Source organism: Pestalotiopsis fici, assembly GCF_000516985.1.
Source record: "Pestalotiopsis fici W106-1 unplaced genomic scaffold PFICI_Scf_3, whole genome shotgun sequence".
NCBI lineage: Eukaryota > Fungi > Ascomycota > Sordariomycetes > Amphisphaeriales > Sporocadaceae > Pestalotiopsis > Pestalotiopsis fici.
Window position 1 is genome coordinate 188,888 of NW_006917093.1, and position 14,002 is coordinate 202,889.

The 14,002-nt window shown below is 51.5% G+C and overlaps 4 protein-coding genes across 4 annotated transcripts; 1 reads left to right on the forward strand and 3 right to left on the reverse strand.

The window, feature by feature from the left end:
- Positions 1-231: 231 nt before the first annotated feature.
- On the reverse strand, positions 232-1,528 carry PFICI_04257 (uncharacterized protein; the record flags this gene model as incomplete). Its single annotated transcript, XM_007832838.1, has 2 exons — positions 232-1,142; positions 1,318-1,528. 2 exons carry the CDS (start codon positions 1,526-1,528, stop codon positions 232-234), a joined length of 1,122 nt encoding a protein of 373 aa, XP_007831029.1.
- Positions 1,529-2,820: 1,292 nt separating this feature from the next.
- Positions 2,821-5,438, reverse strand: PFICI_04258 (uncharacterized protein; the record flags this gene model as incomplete). The annotated part of the gene is made up of 2 exons (XM_007832839.1): positions 2,821-3,828; positions 3,891-5,438. The coding sequence occupies 2 exons, from the start codon at positions 5,436-5,438 to the stop codon at positions 2,821-2,823; spliced, it is 2,556 nt and encodes an 851-aa protein (XP_007831030.1).
- Positions 5,439-7,674: 2,236 nt separating this feature from the next.
- Positions 7,675-11,527, forward strand: PFICI_04259 (Protein kinase C-like protein; the record flags this gene model as incomplete). Its single annotated transcript, XM_007832840.1, has 7 exons — positions 7,675-8,146; positions 8,233-8,502; positions 8,567-9,556; positions 9,614-10,691; positions 10,752-10,953; positions 11,005-11,410; positions 11,466-11,527. The coding sequence occupies 7 exons, from the start codon at positions 7,675-7,677 to the stop codon at positions 11,525-11,527; spliced, it is 3,480 nt and encodes a 1,159-aa protein (XP_007831031.1).
- A 701-nt stretch (positions 11,528-12,228) lies between these two features.
- On the reverse strand, positions 12,229-13,722 carry PFICI_04260 (uncharacterized protein; the record flags this gene model as incomplete). The annotated part of the gene is made up of 1 exon (XM_007832841.1): positions 12,229-13,722. One exon carries the CDS (start codon positions 13,720-13,722, stop codon positions 12,229-12,231), a length of 1,494 nt encoding a protein of 497 aa, XP_007831032.1.
- Positions 13,723-14,002: the final 280 nt, after the last annotated feature.

Below are 14,002 nucleotides of genomic sequence, written 5' to 3' on the forward strand. Positions count from 1 at the left end.
CACACACACACACACACACACACACACACACACACACACACACACACACACACACACAACCCTTTCTCATATTATATCAGCATCTCTCATGACTATTAATAATGGTAATAAGATCCCAGTTGTCATGGCAAGCTTTCCAAGAACGTTGCGTACAAAAAAGCACCGCAAGAATTCAGTGTCAAGATTAGAGACAAGCAGGTGTTCAAGAAGAACTTCCGGTCCACATGGTTCTCATTGCAGTTCATTGATGTGTGTCTCACTTCCAGCCAATTCTGCCACTGGACCGCTTGGCCGTCGTTGCGATTGCTGCTGCTGCTGCGTATAAGGGCTGTGCGGATCATGGATATACGGCTTGGGTCCCGGCGCCTGCTGCCACCCCAAGCCACTGTAGACCTGTCCGCTCTCGTGGCGCACATGCCCTTGTGTGTTAAACTGACCTGATGACCGTCCCGCGCGCAGCGACTCTGGAACCAAACCGGTTTCACTCGCCGCTGCTCTCTGGTGTTCATAAAAGTGCTGGTTTTGCCCGGGATGTTGTGCTTGCGACTGCTGCTGTTGCTGTTGCTGCTGATACTGCGGCTGGTATTGATGATGGTATTGATGAGCTTGGTGATTATGAGTTGATGGAGGCGGTGAGTCCCTCTGGCCGATGCTGTCATGCGGGGTGCTTCTTCCCGATGCATCGCCAGAGTACTTGCGTTGCTCATCGTGCACTGAACTGGACCGCATATCGGCCGGATGACCCTCGTAGAATGTGGTACTCGACGGACTGAGAGGCATCGATGGGCGTGCCCCGGCAACCACTGACGAGTTTGGTGATGACGATGACTTTGCCGCTTGAGCCCGAGCACCGGCGACGAGACGCTCCACCAGGACACCATGAGATTTCAGAATCGTCTTCTTAACGAAGCCGGCCATGAGGAAATTGCAGCGGACCTCGACGTCCTCGCGAATGTAGAGGCCCTGGCTTGGGGCGCCGAGGCCGAGCTCGACGGGCTGCTTGGGCTCGCCGGGCAGCGTGCCGCCGAGACTCCAGCGCTCGCGGATGTGCGTCCCCATGGGCGCGTAGCAATGCGTCCGGATCCCGTCATGCAGATCTTGAAAGGCTGCCGTGTACGTCAAATCCGACTTGACACCCGGCACTGCGAAACAAGGGATATGTGATTAGCAAGGCACTTTGCATCTCGAGTTCTTTATGGTCATGTAGAATAAAAATGAATAGGTTGAATGAAGAGCAGCCTGGCTCATTCTTGTGTAAACTTGAGAACCTGACCAAGTTTGGGAGGCTCAAATCAAAACTTCAAGAAGAAAGCTTACTGTATGTGATCTTGTCCGTCATGCTCCACCACACGCATTCCCGCTCCTCGTCCGGACAGTGCGGGGGCGGCTCCGGCAGAGGATGTCGCTCAATGACCAGCGGATTCAAGTCTATCATGCCCTCGTGGTTGTGGAAAAAGTCCAGTACCGGCTGCCGGCCAATGTCGGCCGGCAGCGGCGAAATTGTGGTAAAGGTGGTGCGCTTGGACATGGCTTACTAGACCCGGCAAAGTGTGTACAGGCAATCCGGACCGGGACAGGACAATGTCAACGTTAAGATGTTGAAGCTTGTGTGCGCAGCAAAGCCCCCTCCCTTTGCTGCACCTTGGCTGATGATTTGTGGAGGTTGAAAGTTTAATAGGTGAATTAGATCGAATCTTCACTTGACGAGGACAAGAGTGCCGGTATGTGCGGCTCACTGCTGGCGGATCGTGACGGGGTGAAACAGTCAGCTTCCTTTTGGTCACGCTGTTGTGAGATTATTGATTGTAAATTGGAAAGCGGACGAGCCAACAAACCGTCGTCAGTAAGCGAGCGACACTACTGAGGACTCTTGGGCGGCACTAAACGCAAGGCTCAATAGACTGGATTCCCTAGCCAACAGATCAGGATGCGGACCTCTTGTGCAATCACAAAGAAGTCTCTGGAGGTAGCCCAGAAGGAACTGAGTGATAGACGAGTTGAGCGGAAGAAATGACCTTCTCGTGAGTGGCTGATCAACGCCAAAAAAAAAAGACCCCTGCTCTTCACTTGTACTATGTTGCAGGTGATGCACTTATACGGCTGGTCGCTATACTAGCACGTAGATGCGGCACGTGGGTTAGGAATCAAATAGATGGAAAAGGCTTAGATGCAGACTATTTACCATTTGATGGTTGAGAGTGCTCACATGTTGTAGATGCTTCTGAACTTGGGGGTGTTGTAGAAGAAGGATACTTTAGCATTCTGCACTCAAACTATAACCCCCCAAAATTGATCGCATCTTGTGGCTTTTCGAGCCATGACCCCTGTCAAATACCAGATGGAGGCTGAGCCACAGGATGCTCAAGGATCCGTCTATCAGTTCTGTCCAGCAATCATGCTGTGGTGCAATGGCGATTCACCAATGACTGCTGTCTTTGGGACTTTTGGATGGTCAGCTAATTTGGCTTTGCACAGACCAAATGTGCATTGCTATGGCTACTGTCTTGAGCAATCGTTGGGGGCTGGTGTATTTGAACTTGCCACATCCAAGTTACAGACAAGCTTTCTTCTTAGCGCCTTTTAAAGACGAAAATAGCAACGAGACGATGAACTGAGAGACTTCCAAGACCAGCAGTGCGCCGACTGTGGCATTTTGCTGGACCGCAGTGGCCGGATCCCGTTACACCGAGGCACTGATGCTGGAAAGCAGTCCGGTTTTGGTGATTTGGATTCTCTCGAGTCTCAACTTCGATTAAGTAGTACAATTGGCATTTTTCTTTTTCTGGGCACCCGCGGTAGCACGTGTTTGCCCTTGATTGTTCATATCTGTGTACACCATTTGGCAAGGAAACCCGGGAGTTCGACGGCTGTGGGGATTTCTTCCAACGAAACGTCGAGCTTCCACATCTTCCCTTCTAGTCCACCATGAGCAGCATTGCTTCTACCGCCAATGCCTGCCGGGATCAAGAGACCGAGAGACACTAACCTCTCCCACGCCATCCCGGCCACGGCTCGTCCCCAGGTCCTTCCCCCAGCACCAAGAGCTAGTATACCCGAGGTAGCAGACTGAACCCTTTGCTTGCCCATCTGCGAATTGTACTCGTCGTATGCCATGGCAAAGTTGACCGTATCAGTGTGCGCAACAATGTCGAGGCGCGCAGCGGCTATCAACATTGACAAATCGAGATCTGACAACGCTGCAAGCAGGTGAAGCTTGGAATCTGGGGTCTGGATTTGAACAGCTCTCGACAAAGACGCCCCAATCTTCAAATCGAGTGCACTGGGCGACAGGGTCGACAGAGGCAAAACGCAAGTCGTCAAGAATTCCGTGACCGACTTTGTCGTGTAATATTGATACTCGAGATGTGCCTGGAATGACGGTGACTTGTGGAGTGTCTCGATCTTGTCGTTCCAATATTTTTGAAAGTCGGTCAGACCTTCTAAACCGACATCAAATCCTTCCGATTCTAGATCATCTTCTTCAACCTGCAAGCCTTGTTTACAAATTTCCCAATACGCTAGCAAGCTTTTTGGTAGCGAAAGATGAACATAACGATGACTGAAACGACTCTTGACTCGTTTCTCCAGGCTTTCGACTACATCGATTCGAGTTGTAACACCAAGGACAGCGATCGGGGCCTTCCTTGCTTGAGCTATATCGAAAAGATTATATAGCAAAGTCTGGCGGGCATGTGCCGCGAAGAGATCAAACTCATCAATGACGAAGACGACCGACCGAGATGTTATGCCTTCATCCGTTCCTGTGATCTCCGAGGGATGGGAGAGTAGCGCCAGCAACGAAGCAAGCGTATCTGCATAGTTGCTGGTCTAGATGCTTGTTAGCAATACCATTCCATCAGAGGGTTTTCTCGTCACCTTGTGCCACTCACCTTGCTCATCAAGTCGTCTTCAACCTCCATTTCCTTACCGAGCTGCCGCCAGATCTCCTTCAAAGCAAGTTTATCGTCCGTGTGAATGAATCCGTTGAGACGAATGACATGAAAAGCATCAGAACTTTCCGTCGCCAGCTCAGAAATGACATTCTCCACCATGAGGGTTTTACCACATCCCCTTGCACCAATAATCATCATCGAGTTGCCCTCGCCAGCCATTACTGTCTGTTCGACGAGCTGGTAGGTCTTTTGGTACGCCTCGCCCTGACCCTTTAAAGCGAGACGTCTACTGCCAGAGCAGCGATCAATGAGCACTCTCTGCATGGTACGCAAGTGATGCTCAAAATTTGCAATATCCGGAACGTCCATTGATTGGTCTGTAGCATCTTTTGCGCCCTCAGTGATTTCCTCCTCCATGTTTTCTTGGAGGCAGTCTTTGCAAAACCAGTCATCTTTTGGTATCACGGGCACATTGTAGCATTTCTGGTGAAAGCCCCTGTCGCAATTGTCGCATAAAAGTATCTGATTTCGGGCTGTTGAGTCTGGTTTGGAGCAGATGATGCAAACTTCGTCGTCTTCACTCTCGCCATCTTCCTGGCTTTCTTCGTCTCCAGATACCGAGACCGTTTCTGCAGGCGATTTCCCTGTCTGAAATGTTTTCGAACCTGCCTGTGGTTTTGCTAACTTCGGTAATGGTGTCTTGGTCTTTGGAAGATCTTTGAAGAAGACTTCTGCTGGCTTGTTATCATCACTGTCAAAGGCCACACTCTTTGGTGGGCGGCCACGGCGCTTGTGTCGGGGAGTGAGGATGCCTTTGGGCCCTGTGGCTTGCTGGTTTTCCAGCGCTTCTGTTTGTCTTGGCTTGGCTCTTGCAGGAATATTCTTCACAGCAGGCTTTCTAGACGACAGCACATCCGAATTGCTAGCATCCACTTTCGATCCTAGAGTTTGACGTGGGCGGCGACCGCGAGACGGGGTTCCCTGAGTTTGTTCTTCTGTATCATCGGCTGTGTCCACAGCGGTTTCCTCCTTATCACTGGCTTTCCTAGCCGAGCCATTGGGGCGTTTTGTGCTTCTTGGAGTGCCCGTCTTCTCGCCCATTGGTGTTGAGAATTCGAGCTCCTCTTCCGAGCTAGGAACATCGTAGACATTCTTTGAGGACTTCTTAGGACTCCTCGCCGACTTTTGATTAAGTTTTGTGTATGACACTGCAGGTTTTGTCTTCGAGTTTTGAGCCGGCACAAGGTTTGTCTCTTCGTCAGAGTCGGGTACATCATCATAAGCTGATTTCGAGGTTGCTGCGGTTGAGCTTTTTGGGGCTGTAGCTGTCGCATTGCTTGATCGCTTATACCCAAACATGCTTCCTATAGCCGAGGTAATGGCAGAGAAGCCCTTCGGTGCTTCGATCGACGTTTCTGCAGAGCCATTGAGACGTCTTTTCTTGGCTGAAGCGGCTGTATCGGTACTTTGTGCTCGTGCGGATGATTCGTCGTCTTGCTGAGGACGCGCCCTTTTGTTGCGGGCTGAGCCCGTGTCTGGAGCCATTGAAATGCCTCCCTTTTCGCCTCGGTCAATCTTCAGATGATGGGAGTTACAATCCGGCAAAATGGTTCATGTTTTGGTGTCCTGAATTGTGCGACACTCTTGGTTGTCGCAAGGTGGATGCTGGGTATCTCGAAGCTTGCCTAGATGGGTGGGTTCATTGCAAGTAAATAGATTGGTACCAAAGTAGGTACTAAGTAATGCTCAAAGGACCCTAAAAAGCTGCAAGCGCGACGCGCTCTAAATTGCATGCCACGACGCTGACACGCGCATTGAGGCGCTCAATGTTTCAGTGGGGCAACCCAATATAATAGAGTGCAGATACCTTTACTTTGTACATGTCGTGGGGTGACCACTTGACATGTGCATTGCTCATGCTCATGTACTATGCAGTAGGTTATGAGGTAAGACAATTCATGTCAAGATATCACTTTGTTAATAAGAAGATATTTTACACGCCAAGGGAGATTACGATCCTCTTGGGTGTATATGACATGCCTTACACGCACTCTTAGCGATTGGGGCAAAGGTCAAGCTCGTCTGATAGAGTTCAGCACGGTATATAATTCGCCAAAACATATGAAACTTGCTCATATATTTTTTAGATGGTTATCCGAAATGTATATTGTATCATGGCTGTTATACTTGTGTTGGAATTATATCTATGCATCATTTCCATTCACTACAATCGGTGTTATCTGAAAATAGGCTGACGAGTTACTTGGGCTGTCCTGCCAGAAGTAACGAAAGGCGGCGTAGCTACATACTTACTCTCAAATGTTACATGTTACATGCACAGGTGTCCTTGAACGTAACCTCGTTACCATCCCCACACAGGATGAACAGGTTGCCTGAAGCACAGACGTTGGGATACCTCAAGCCAGGCGATTGAGCCAGCCTACTGTACATACATCTTCCTTGCAATCCATGGCGCAATACCTACCTGATGGGTGGATTCGTATGATAGATACCTGTAGTACCCATCTAGCGTGAGGTATGACTGCTCGTGATGGGACTAGGACAACGCCCATATTTGTTGAATCTTCAATGAATAGGACTAGGAGTACCTATTGCAACATGAATCAAATTCAATGTTTCATAAAGGTCCTACTGAGGCCGAACTTGCTTGTTGTCAAGGCAAGTATGGCAGCACCTGTTCTGTGAAGACCTAACCTTTTCTCCTTATCGGGAGATTTGTTGATGATTCCCTGTCCGGGACGAATGGAAACCTGATCGACGGGACCGGCTGTCTAGGACTTGCCTGCCTGGCTGCCTAACCTAGGTCATAATATAGCCAAGCTCTTCTCCCGCGCTCATCTTGATACCTTGATACGAATTGGTTGGGACAAACCAAGTCTTCATAGTGTCTTGTTTCTCATGTTTGGTTCCAAGCTGTAATGAAAAATCCTTACAGCAGCAAGTCTTGACATCTCTCCCCAGAAAAAGTCGGGCTTGTAATTAAAATCTTACACCACAGCACAGTAACTGGGGGCCATTCCAAGGCTCGGAAGGGGACGTTGCCCGCACTGCGAAACACAAAACCCCGCCATTCTTGTCGCTGACGTACATGCACCCTCGCTCACATTCTCCGCCCTGGGCAGAGTGCTGGCTGACATTTCTTTGTTTGGGCTTCCACTGATTTCTCTGTTCCGACATTTCTAATTTACGACTACGACGACTATTACCGCCTAATGACGGTGCCTACTGCCTATTACTGTCCCCCTACCTAGGTACATCTTAGGTTGGCATGCTTGTGGCTCATGGTGCCCGGCAAAACTGCAGAGAAAGCCGAGCATTCCTTTTACAAGTGATTGTCCACAGGACACCCCACCGTTGACCCTCCATCGGGTACCAGACATAGTGTCTTGTCGCCTTTTCTCCCCCTTCCTGTATTTTTTTTAATTGTTGTTTTCTTTTGGCATTTGTGTTGGCTGGCTGGCGAGTGAGTGAGTGGCACTTTTGTGACGCGAATCGTAGCAGTCCGTCCTCCATATTCATTCACCTGGAAACCGGATCAGAGCCCGAGTGACCTTCCACCACACCACACCCCCCCTCGAGCTACCTTACGTAGTACGGTACATTTGGGCCCAAAAACCACAACAACAAAAGATAGATCCCCCTCATTTTCCCCCGCCCGCCCAAATCTGTCTGCACCCACATCGCCGCCATTCACAACAACCCACTCTAGAGCAAGCAGCTGGTTCTCCCGCGCGTGACGACGCGCAACCAACTGCCCATCATGAGTTCCGAGGACGATGCCATGATGAACATCTTCAAGAAGATTGAGCGCGAGAAGGCCTTGATCAACGCCGCCAATGCTATGCGACAGCAGACCAACAACGATGATGTCCGATCACGCCTCGACAGCCAGATGCGCGAGGGCCGCAGAAACCTGCAATTCTTCGAGGAGAAGCTGCGGGACCTCCAAGTACGCCGCCTAGGACACGGCGTCGACAACATGAGTCTCAGCTCGGGTTCTACGGCTGTCAACTCTGCCCGTCCCACGAGTTCCGAGCTATCTCAGGGCGCGCCCGCTCCTCCGCCAAAGGATGCAAGTGGTGGCTACGGCGCAGCTGATCGTGGCTCGTACGGCTCAGTTGACTATAGTGCTATTGGTGCACATGGTGATCTGATGCCTCCGCGACATCCATATGCAGCCCCTGCCCCCGGCACGGGTATACCACGACCAAGGCCAAACTTCACCAAGCTCGGTACGCTACTACCTGCAAACTCCTTGCCACTCCCACCCCGTATCACGCACCGAACCTTCTTGCTAACAACAGTGTCACCCTGGTAGATCTCATCAAATATGATACGCCTCATCTCGGACCCCGGATCCAGCTCATGCTAGGGCAAATTCAATTCAAGCTAAACGTTGAAGAACAGTATCTCAAGGGTATTGAGAAGATGGTGCAGCTCTATAGCATGGACGGTGACCGCAAAAGTAAAGCTGATGCCGCTGCTAAGCGCATCGAAAGCAAGCAGAAAATCCAGCTCTTGAAGCAGGCACTCAAGAGATACGAGGAACTTCACATTGACGACATTGAGTCGGCAGATTCTCCTGATGGTAAGGCCCTCATCAGGACAAAGACACCCTTTTATGAACCTAGATTAGCTAACACAAACTTTAGATGATAGTATCAACATGCCAAACTTACGGAAGCCACTCACTGGTCAGCTCATGTTCCGTGTTACACAGGTCAAGGATGTCGATCATGCTAGCAGCAGCCGGTTCAGCCGCGGTCCAGAGACGTTTGTGTCCGTAAAGGTGGAGGACAATGTCGTGGCTCGGACAAAGGCTTCACGAAACGACAGATGGGAGTTTGAAACCCACAATATCGATGTCCGGGAAGCAAATGAAATAGAGCTCACTGTGTACGACAAGCCAGGCGAACACGCGCTACCCATCGCTATGCTCTGGATACGGATTTCCGATATTGTCGAGGAGTTGCGCCGCAAGAAGATTGAAGCAGAGGTCAATAGCTCTGGTTGGGTCTCTGCAGATCGTGTGGGCAACGCTGGCGCAGCGCCTCCCCAGTTCCCTATGGGCTCTCAAGGACCGCAGTTTAGCCCACCTCCTGGCTCTCCCGAACTGACGTCCTCGACCCCACAACAGCAGCAGCAGCAATTCGGCCCCGGGGCTCTGCCGTCCGTTGGTAGCCAACCGATTGACGCTTGGTTTACGCTGGAACCTACCGGGCAGATACATCTGCAGCTGGATTTCAACAAGATGAACAAGGACCGTCGGCCGGTTGACTTGGGTCTTGGCCGAAAGGGTGCCGTTCGTCAGCGAAAAGAGGAAGTTCACGAGATGTATGGTCACAAATTTGTTCAGCAACAGTTCTACAACATTATGCGCTGTGCGCTATGCGGCGATTTCCTCAAGTACTCTGCTGGCATGCAGTGCGAAGACTGCAAGTATACTTGCCACACCAAGTGTTACTCCAGTGTAGTCACAAAATGTATCAGCAAATCCAACGCCGAGACAGACCCAGACGAGGAAAAGATCAACCACCGTATCCCTCACAGATTCCAGCCTTTCTCCAACTTTACAGCAAACTGGTGTTGTCACTGTGGCTCTGTACTGCCCGTAGGCAAGAAGAACTGCAGGAAATGCTCAGGTAAGAATGATTAGACACTTTGGGAGATCATAGGTATAGAGACTAACGATTTGTCAGAATGTGGTGCTACGGCTCACGCGCAATGCGTGCATCTTGTGCCTGACTTTTGCGGCATGAGTATGGCAGTGGCTAATCAGATCCTCGAGGGCATGCGTAATCAAAAGCAACGTCAACAGAAGGGTACATCCATGAGCGACCGGACACTGCGTCATGGCAAGACGACATCATCAGGCTCAGATGGGCCAACTTCTCCATACAGCCCTAGCAGTATGCCTTCTTACCAGGGAAGTGTCGCGTCTCAGGAGGCACAAAACGCTGCCAAGGCCATGTATGCCAGTCAGACGTCTCCAACCAGACCAGCTCACCCTGATCGTGCATCATCGCAAGCCTCAACTGCAGCTGCTGCTGCTGCGTCAGCGGCCATGGGCGGCGCCATGTCGCCCCAAAGTGGCCGGCAAGGATCAATGTCCGACTATGGTAGCCAAGGTGGTTATGGTGGCATGGATGCCCACGATGACCCATATGCCTCCAACCAAGGATATGGCGCTCCCCAGCAGCCAAAATACAATCCTGCCGCCTACGCAAACGTCAACAGCTACCCTAACCAGCCTCAGGTGCAGCAACAGGCTCGACCGATCCCTCAGCAACAGTCACCACCGCCTCAGCCGCAAGCGCAACCCTACCAGCCCAGTGCCGCTGTACCGAAACCCGCAGCTGATCTAGCTGCCGCCAGAGCAGGGCAAGGAGCAGTAACTGGACCAGGAAAACCCCCACTGCCATTGGCAACAGACCCAGGAACCGGCCAGCGGATTGGCCTGGATCACTTCAACTTCTTGGCAGTCCTTGGAAAGGGTAACTTTGGAAAGGTCATGCTGGCTGAGACAAAGAAGTCGCGTAGACTGTATGCCATCAAGGTGTTGAAGAAGGAGTTCATCATTGAGAACGATGAAGTCGAGTCCATCAGGTCTGAGAAGAGGGTCTTCCTTGTCGCCAACCGAGAACGTCATCCCTTCTTGACCAACTTGCACGCCTGCTTCCAAACCGAAACACGTGTTTACTTCGTCATGGAGTACATCAGTGGTGGTGACTTGATGTTGCACATTCAACGTGGCCAGTTCGGCACGAAGCGTGCCCAGTACGTGAACCAACCTCGACCCAAAATTGTGTGACTTGAAAATATACTTACAGTTCACAGGTTCTATGCTGCCGAAGTCTGTTTGGCACTCAAATACTTCCACGAGAACGGTGTCATCTACCGTGATCTGAAGCTGGACAATATCCTCTTGACCCTTGATGGGCACATCAAGATTGCAGATTACGGTCTTTGCAAAGAGGACATGTGGTTTGGCTCTACGACCAGCACCTTTTGTGGAACCCCCGAGTTCATGGCCCCAGAGGTAAGTTTCGACTGTTCTGCGCCGGCAGCCCTCCTACTAATAACAAGGTAGATTCTGTTGGACAAGAAGTACGGACGAGCTGTTGACTGGTGGGCGTTTGGTGTGTTGATATACCAGATGCTTCTCCAGCAATCACCTTTCAGAGGTGAAGATGAAGATGAAATCTACGATGCCATTCTTGCAGATGAGCCATTGTACCCGATCCACATGCCGAGGGATTCCGTCTCCATTCTCCAGAAACTACTAACGCGGGAGCCCGATCAACGATTGGGCAGTGGCCCAACTGATGCTCAGGAGGTCATGAGTCAGCCATTCTTCCGCAACATTGTGTGGGATGATATTTACCACAAGCGTGTTGCGCCGCCATTCCTGCCGCAAATCAAGAACGCGACGGATACGAGTAACTTTGATTCAGAGTTTACCAGTGTCACCCCCGTTCTTACTCCTGTGCAGTCTGGTCAGTATTCGCCAATTTCAAACAATGTATCTTGTTCTTTGCTAACATTGTGTAGTGCTGTCGCAAGCGATGCAAGAGGAATTTCGTGGATTCTCCTATACTGCCGACTTTGAGTAGAGTTCGTAAAAGAACAAATGGAGATTCAACGGGCTGGCGACGAAACATGAACAAGTGCGGGGCAACGATCCATGAACCCCGTTGTATGAGGTTGACGAGCGCCTTATGTTGTCAAATGTTTTTTGAAATCCAAACTCTAGGAATGACGGACGACTGATGGGGACGTGCACAATATACCCATGGCCAGGTTGCCAGAAAAGTTCCAGGTGGATTTAAGCCCATATCGGTTTACGCCGATGCGGTTATGAGGCGTGTTATTTTCCGGTCCAAAAATTAAAGATCTGGAAGGAGATACTTTAGATTTCCAATGAGAAAGCAGGGAAGGGTATCATTCGTCCTCTCCATCCAGGCATCTTGGGTGTCTTTTTAATAGACCAGTAATATAGCGTTTTCACGGCCTCGACACTTCGCTGCTTGAGTGCACTATGAATGGCTACTGACAATTGTTAAAAAGCAACTCATGAGCTCATACTTGTCATTACTACTATAGTATTTATTTCTCCCAAAAGGTCCATGGTCCATTGGATGGTTCCCAATGTGGCAAACTTTGTGGCATATTAATATTTTTATTTATTCTTGACTTGGGTTGGATAAAGGGGTTGTTCCTCGTACTACCTACCCTATACTATACAGTGCTGGTTGACGCTCATGCTTTGGAATTTTGGACTTTCCTTTATAAAATGTTTGGTTATCCGAATGAATCACGCTCTTCGGATGAAGAAGAGGGCAATTGTGCCGGCCAGGGCCGCACCCGCCGCGGCGCCTTCTAGGGCTAATAATGATACATCACACATGCGTATGGCGACCTTTCTTTCGCTCGTCAGGTCGGCTGCAGTTTCCCTCCACCATACCGTGCTCGTGAATAGCTCTCGCCACGATATTGAGTGCTGTTCACGTATCAGTTCGGGCACTGTCTCAGCTGCAACCGCTACAGGCGGTTCTACAGACCCTCCCACCACGTCGGCTTTTGTTCCGGTTGCGGCCTCCTCTTCTGGCGATTCAGCTGACTGGGCATTGCCAGCGGTAGCGGCGGCGGCGGCTGCTGCTGCTGCGCCCTCCAAGCCGGCCGACTGGAACAAGTTGCCCAGCATTTCCAGTCTTTCGGCCTTGTCCTTTTCCCTCTCGTGGGATAGAGCCTCGCGGACTTTCTCCTCGAAGCCGCGGACGAGACGGGCTCGGCGCCAGGGCTCGGCGCCAAACTGAAACATGAAGAAGAGCAGGATGTTGACGCCCATGAGACCCCAAGTGCCCCAGGTACTCATGCGGCGGATCTTGTCACTCCAGATCTGCTCCTCATGGTAGCGGGCGAGGATGCCGGAGCTAAGCTCGCGGGCCAGGCGCTCGGCCTCGCGTTCGGCGTGCTCGAGGTCGCGGGCGCGCTCGGCCACGCCGGCCTCGAGCTCGTAGTCGGTGCGGTAGAGGGCGGTGAAGCGCTCAAAGTCGGCCGGGGTCCAGGTCTTCTGTCGGGCTAGCAGCGTCGTCACCTCGCGCTGTGTCGCCGAGCGGTCCGCCACGGCCGTCTTGTAGTCGCGTCGTGCCTGGTGCAGGGCTTCTTGTGCTGCGGCCAGCGAGGCTTCTAAACCCGCAATCTGATTTTTGAGTGTCTCGATCCCCGAGTACCCCGTCAAGTCGTTGATGCGTTGCGAGGCCAGGAACAGTTTCGACTGGGCCCGATCCATAAAGGAGGTAAAGGCTGTCGAAAGGCCGGAGCGCTGTGACTCGGAATGCGAAGGGAGCGGGGGATTGCCACTTTCATCTTTATCGCTGAGTTTGGATGTTTCCGCGTCCAACGTGGGCGCTGACTCGGTTGCTGATGCTTCTGCCGTTTCGATGTCTTTCGAGGCGAGCGCTTCCGGCTCTGGCTTGCTCTCCACTGGCCTCAGGTGGTCAAAGTTTGGGTGTGAACTCGACTTATCCTCGGGTTTGAGATGATCGAAATTCGGCGGTTCGGGCGGCGGCGACCTAGACGAGGAGTCTCTCAGCCGCCGGCTGGTGTGAAAGCTACAGCTTGGGCATATCGACGACGACGGCGGCGACGACTGCTTTGAGAATTGAGCCCGGCGAAAGGCAGCGACGGCGGTAGCGGCCAACGTACTAGCCGGAGCTATGCCATTGGTACTAGTCCTCTGGCACTGGGCTCGAAGCAATCGCGAGCTCGCTCCTAGGATGGGCCGTGATATCCTAGTCGGAGGCATTGCCGAGCCTGTTGTTGAGGGAAGTCGTCCCGAGTGACCCCCCTTCTTCCCAGGAGTCGGAATTCCCAACAAGAAATATCTATTCCCCGGGCTGTGGAAGTTGTGAGGGTAAAAAGTTGGAAGAACAGAAAGAAGAAGAAGAAAAAAATAGGGGAGCTTGGGCCGATTGGTAGACGGGGTTGAAGCTTCGAAACTTTTGGTTCCGGGGGGACGTCATCCACAATTCTGCAAAAGTGCAGTGCTGGCGCGCTGGCTTTGGCTGGCATATTCACCCCATCTC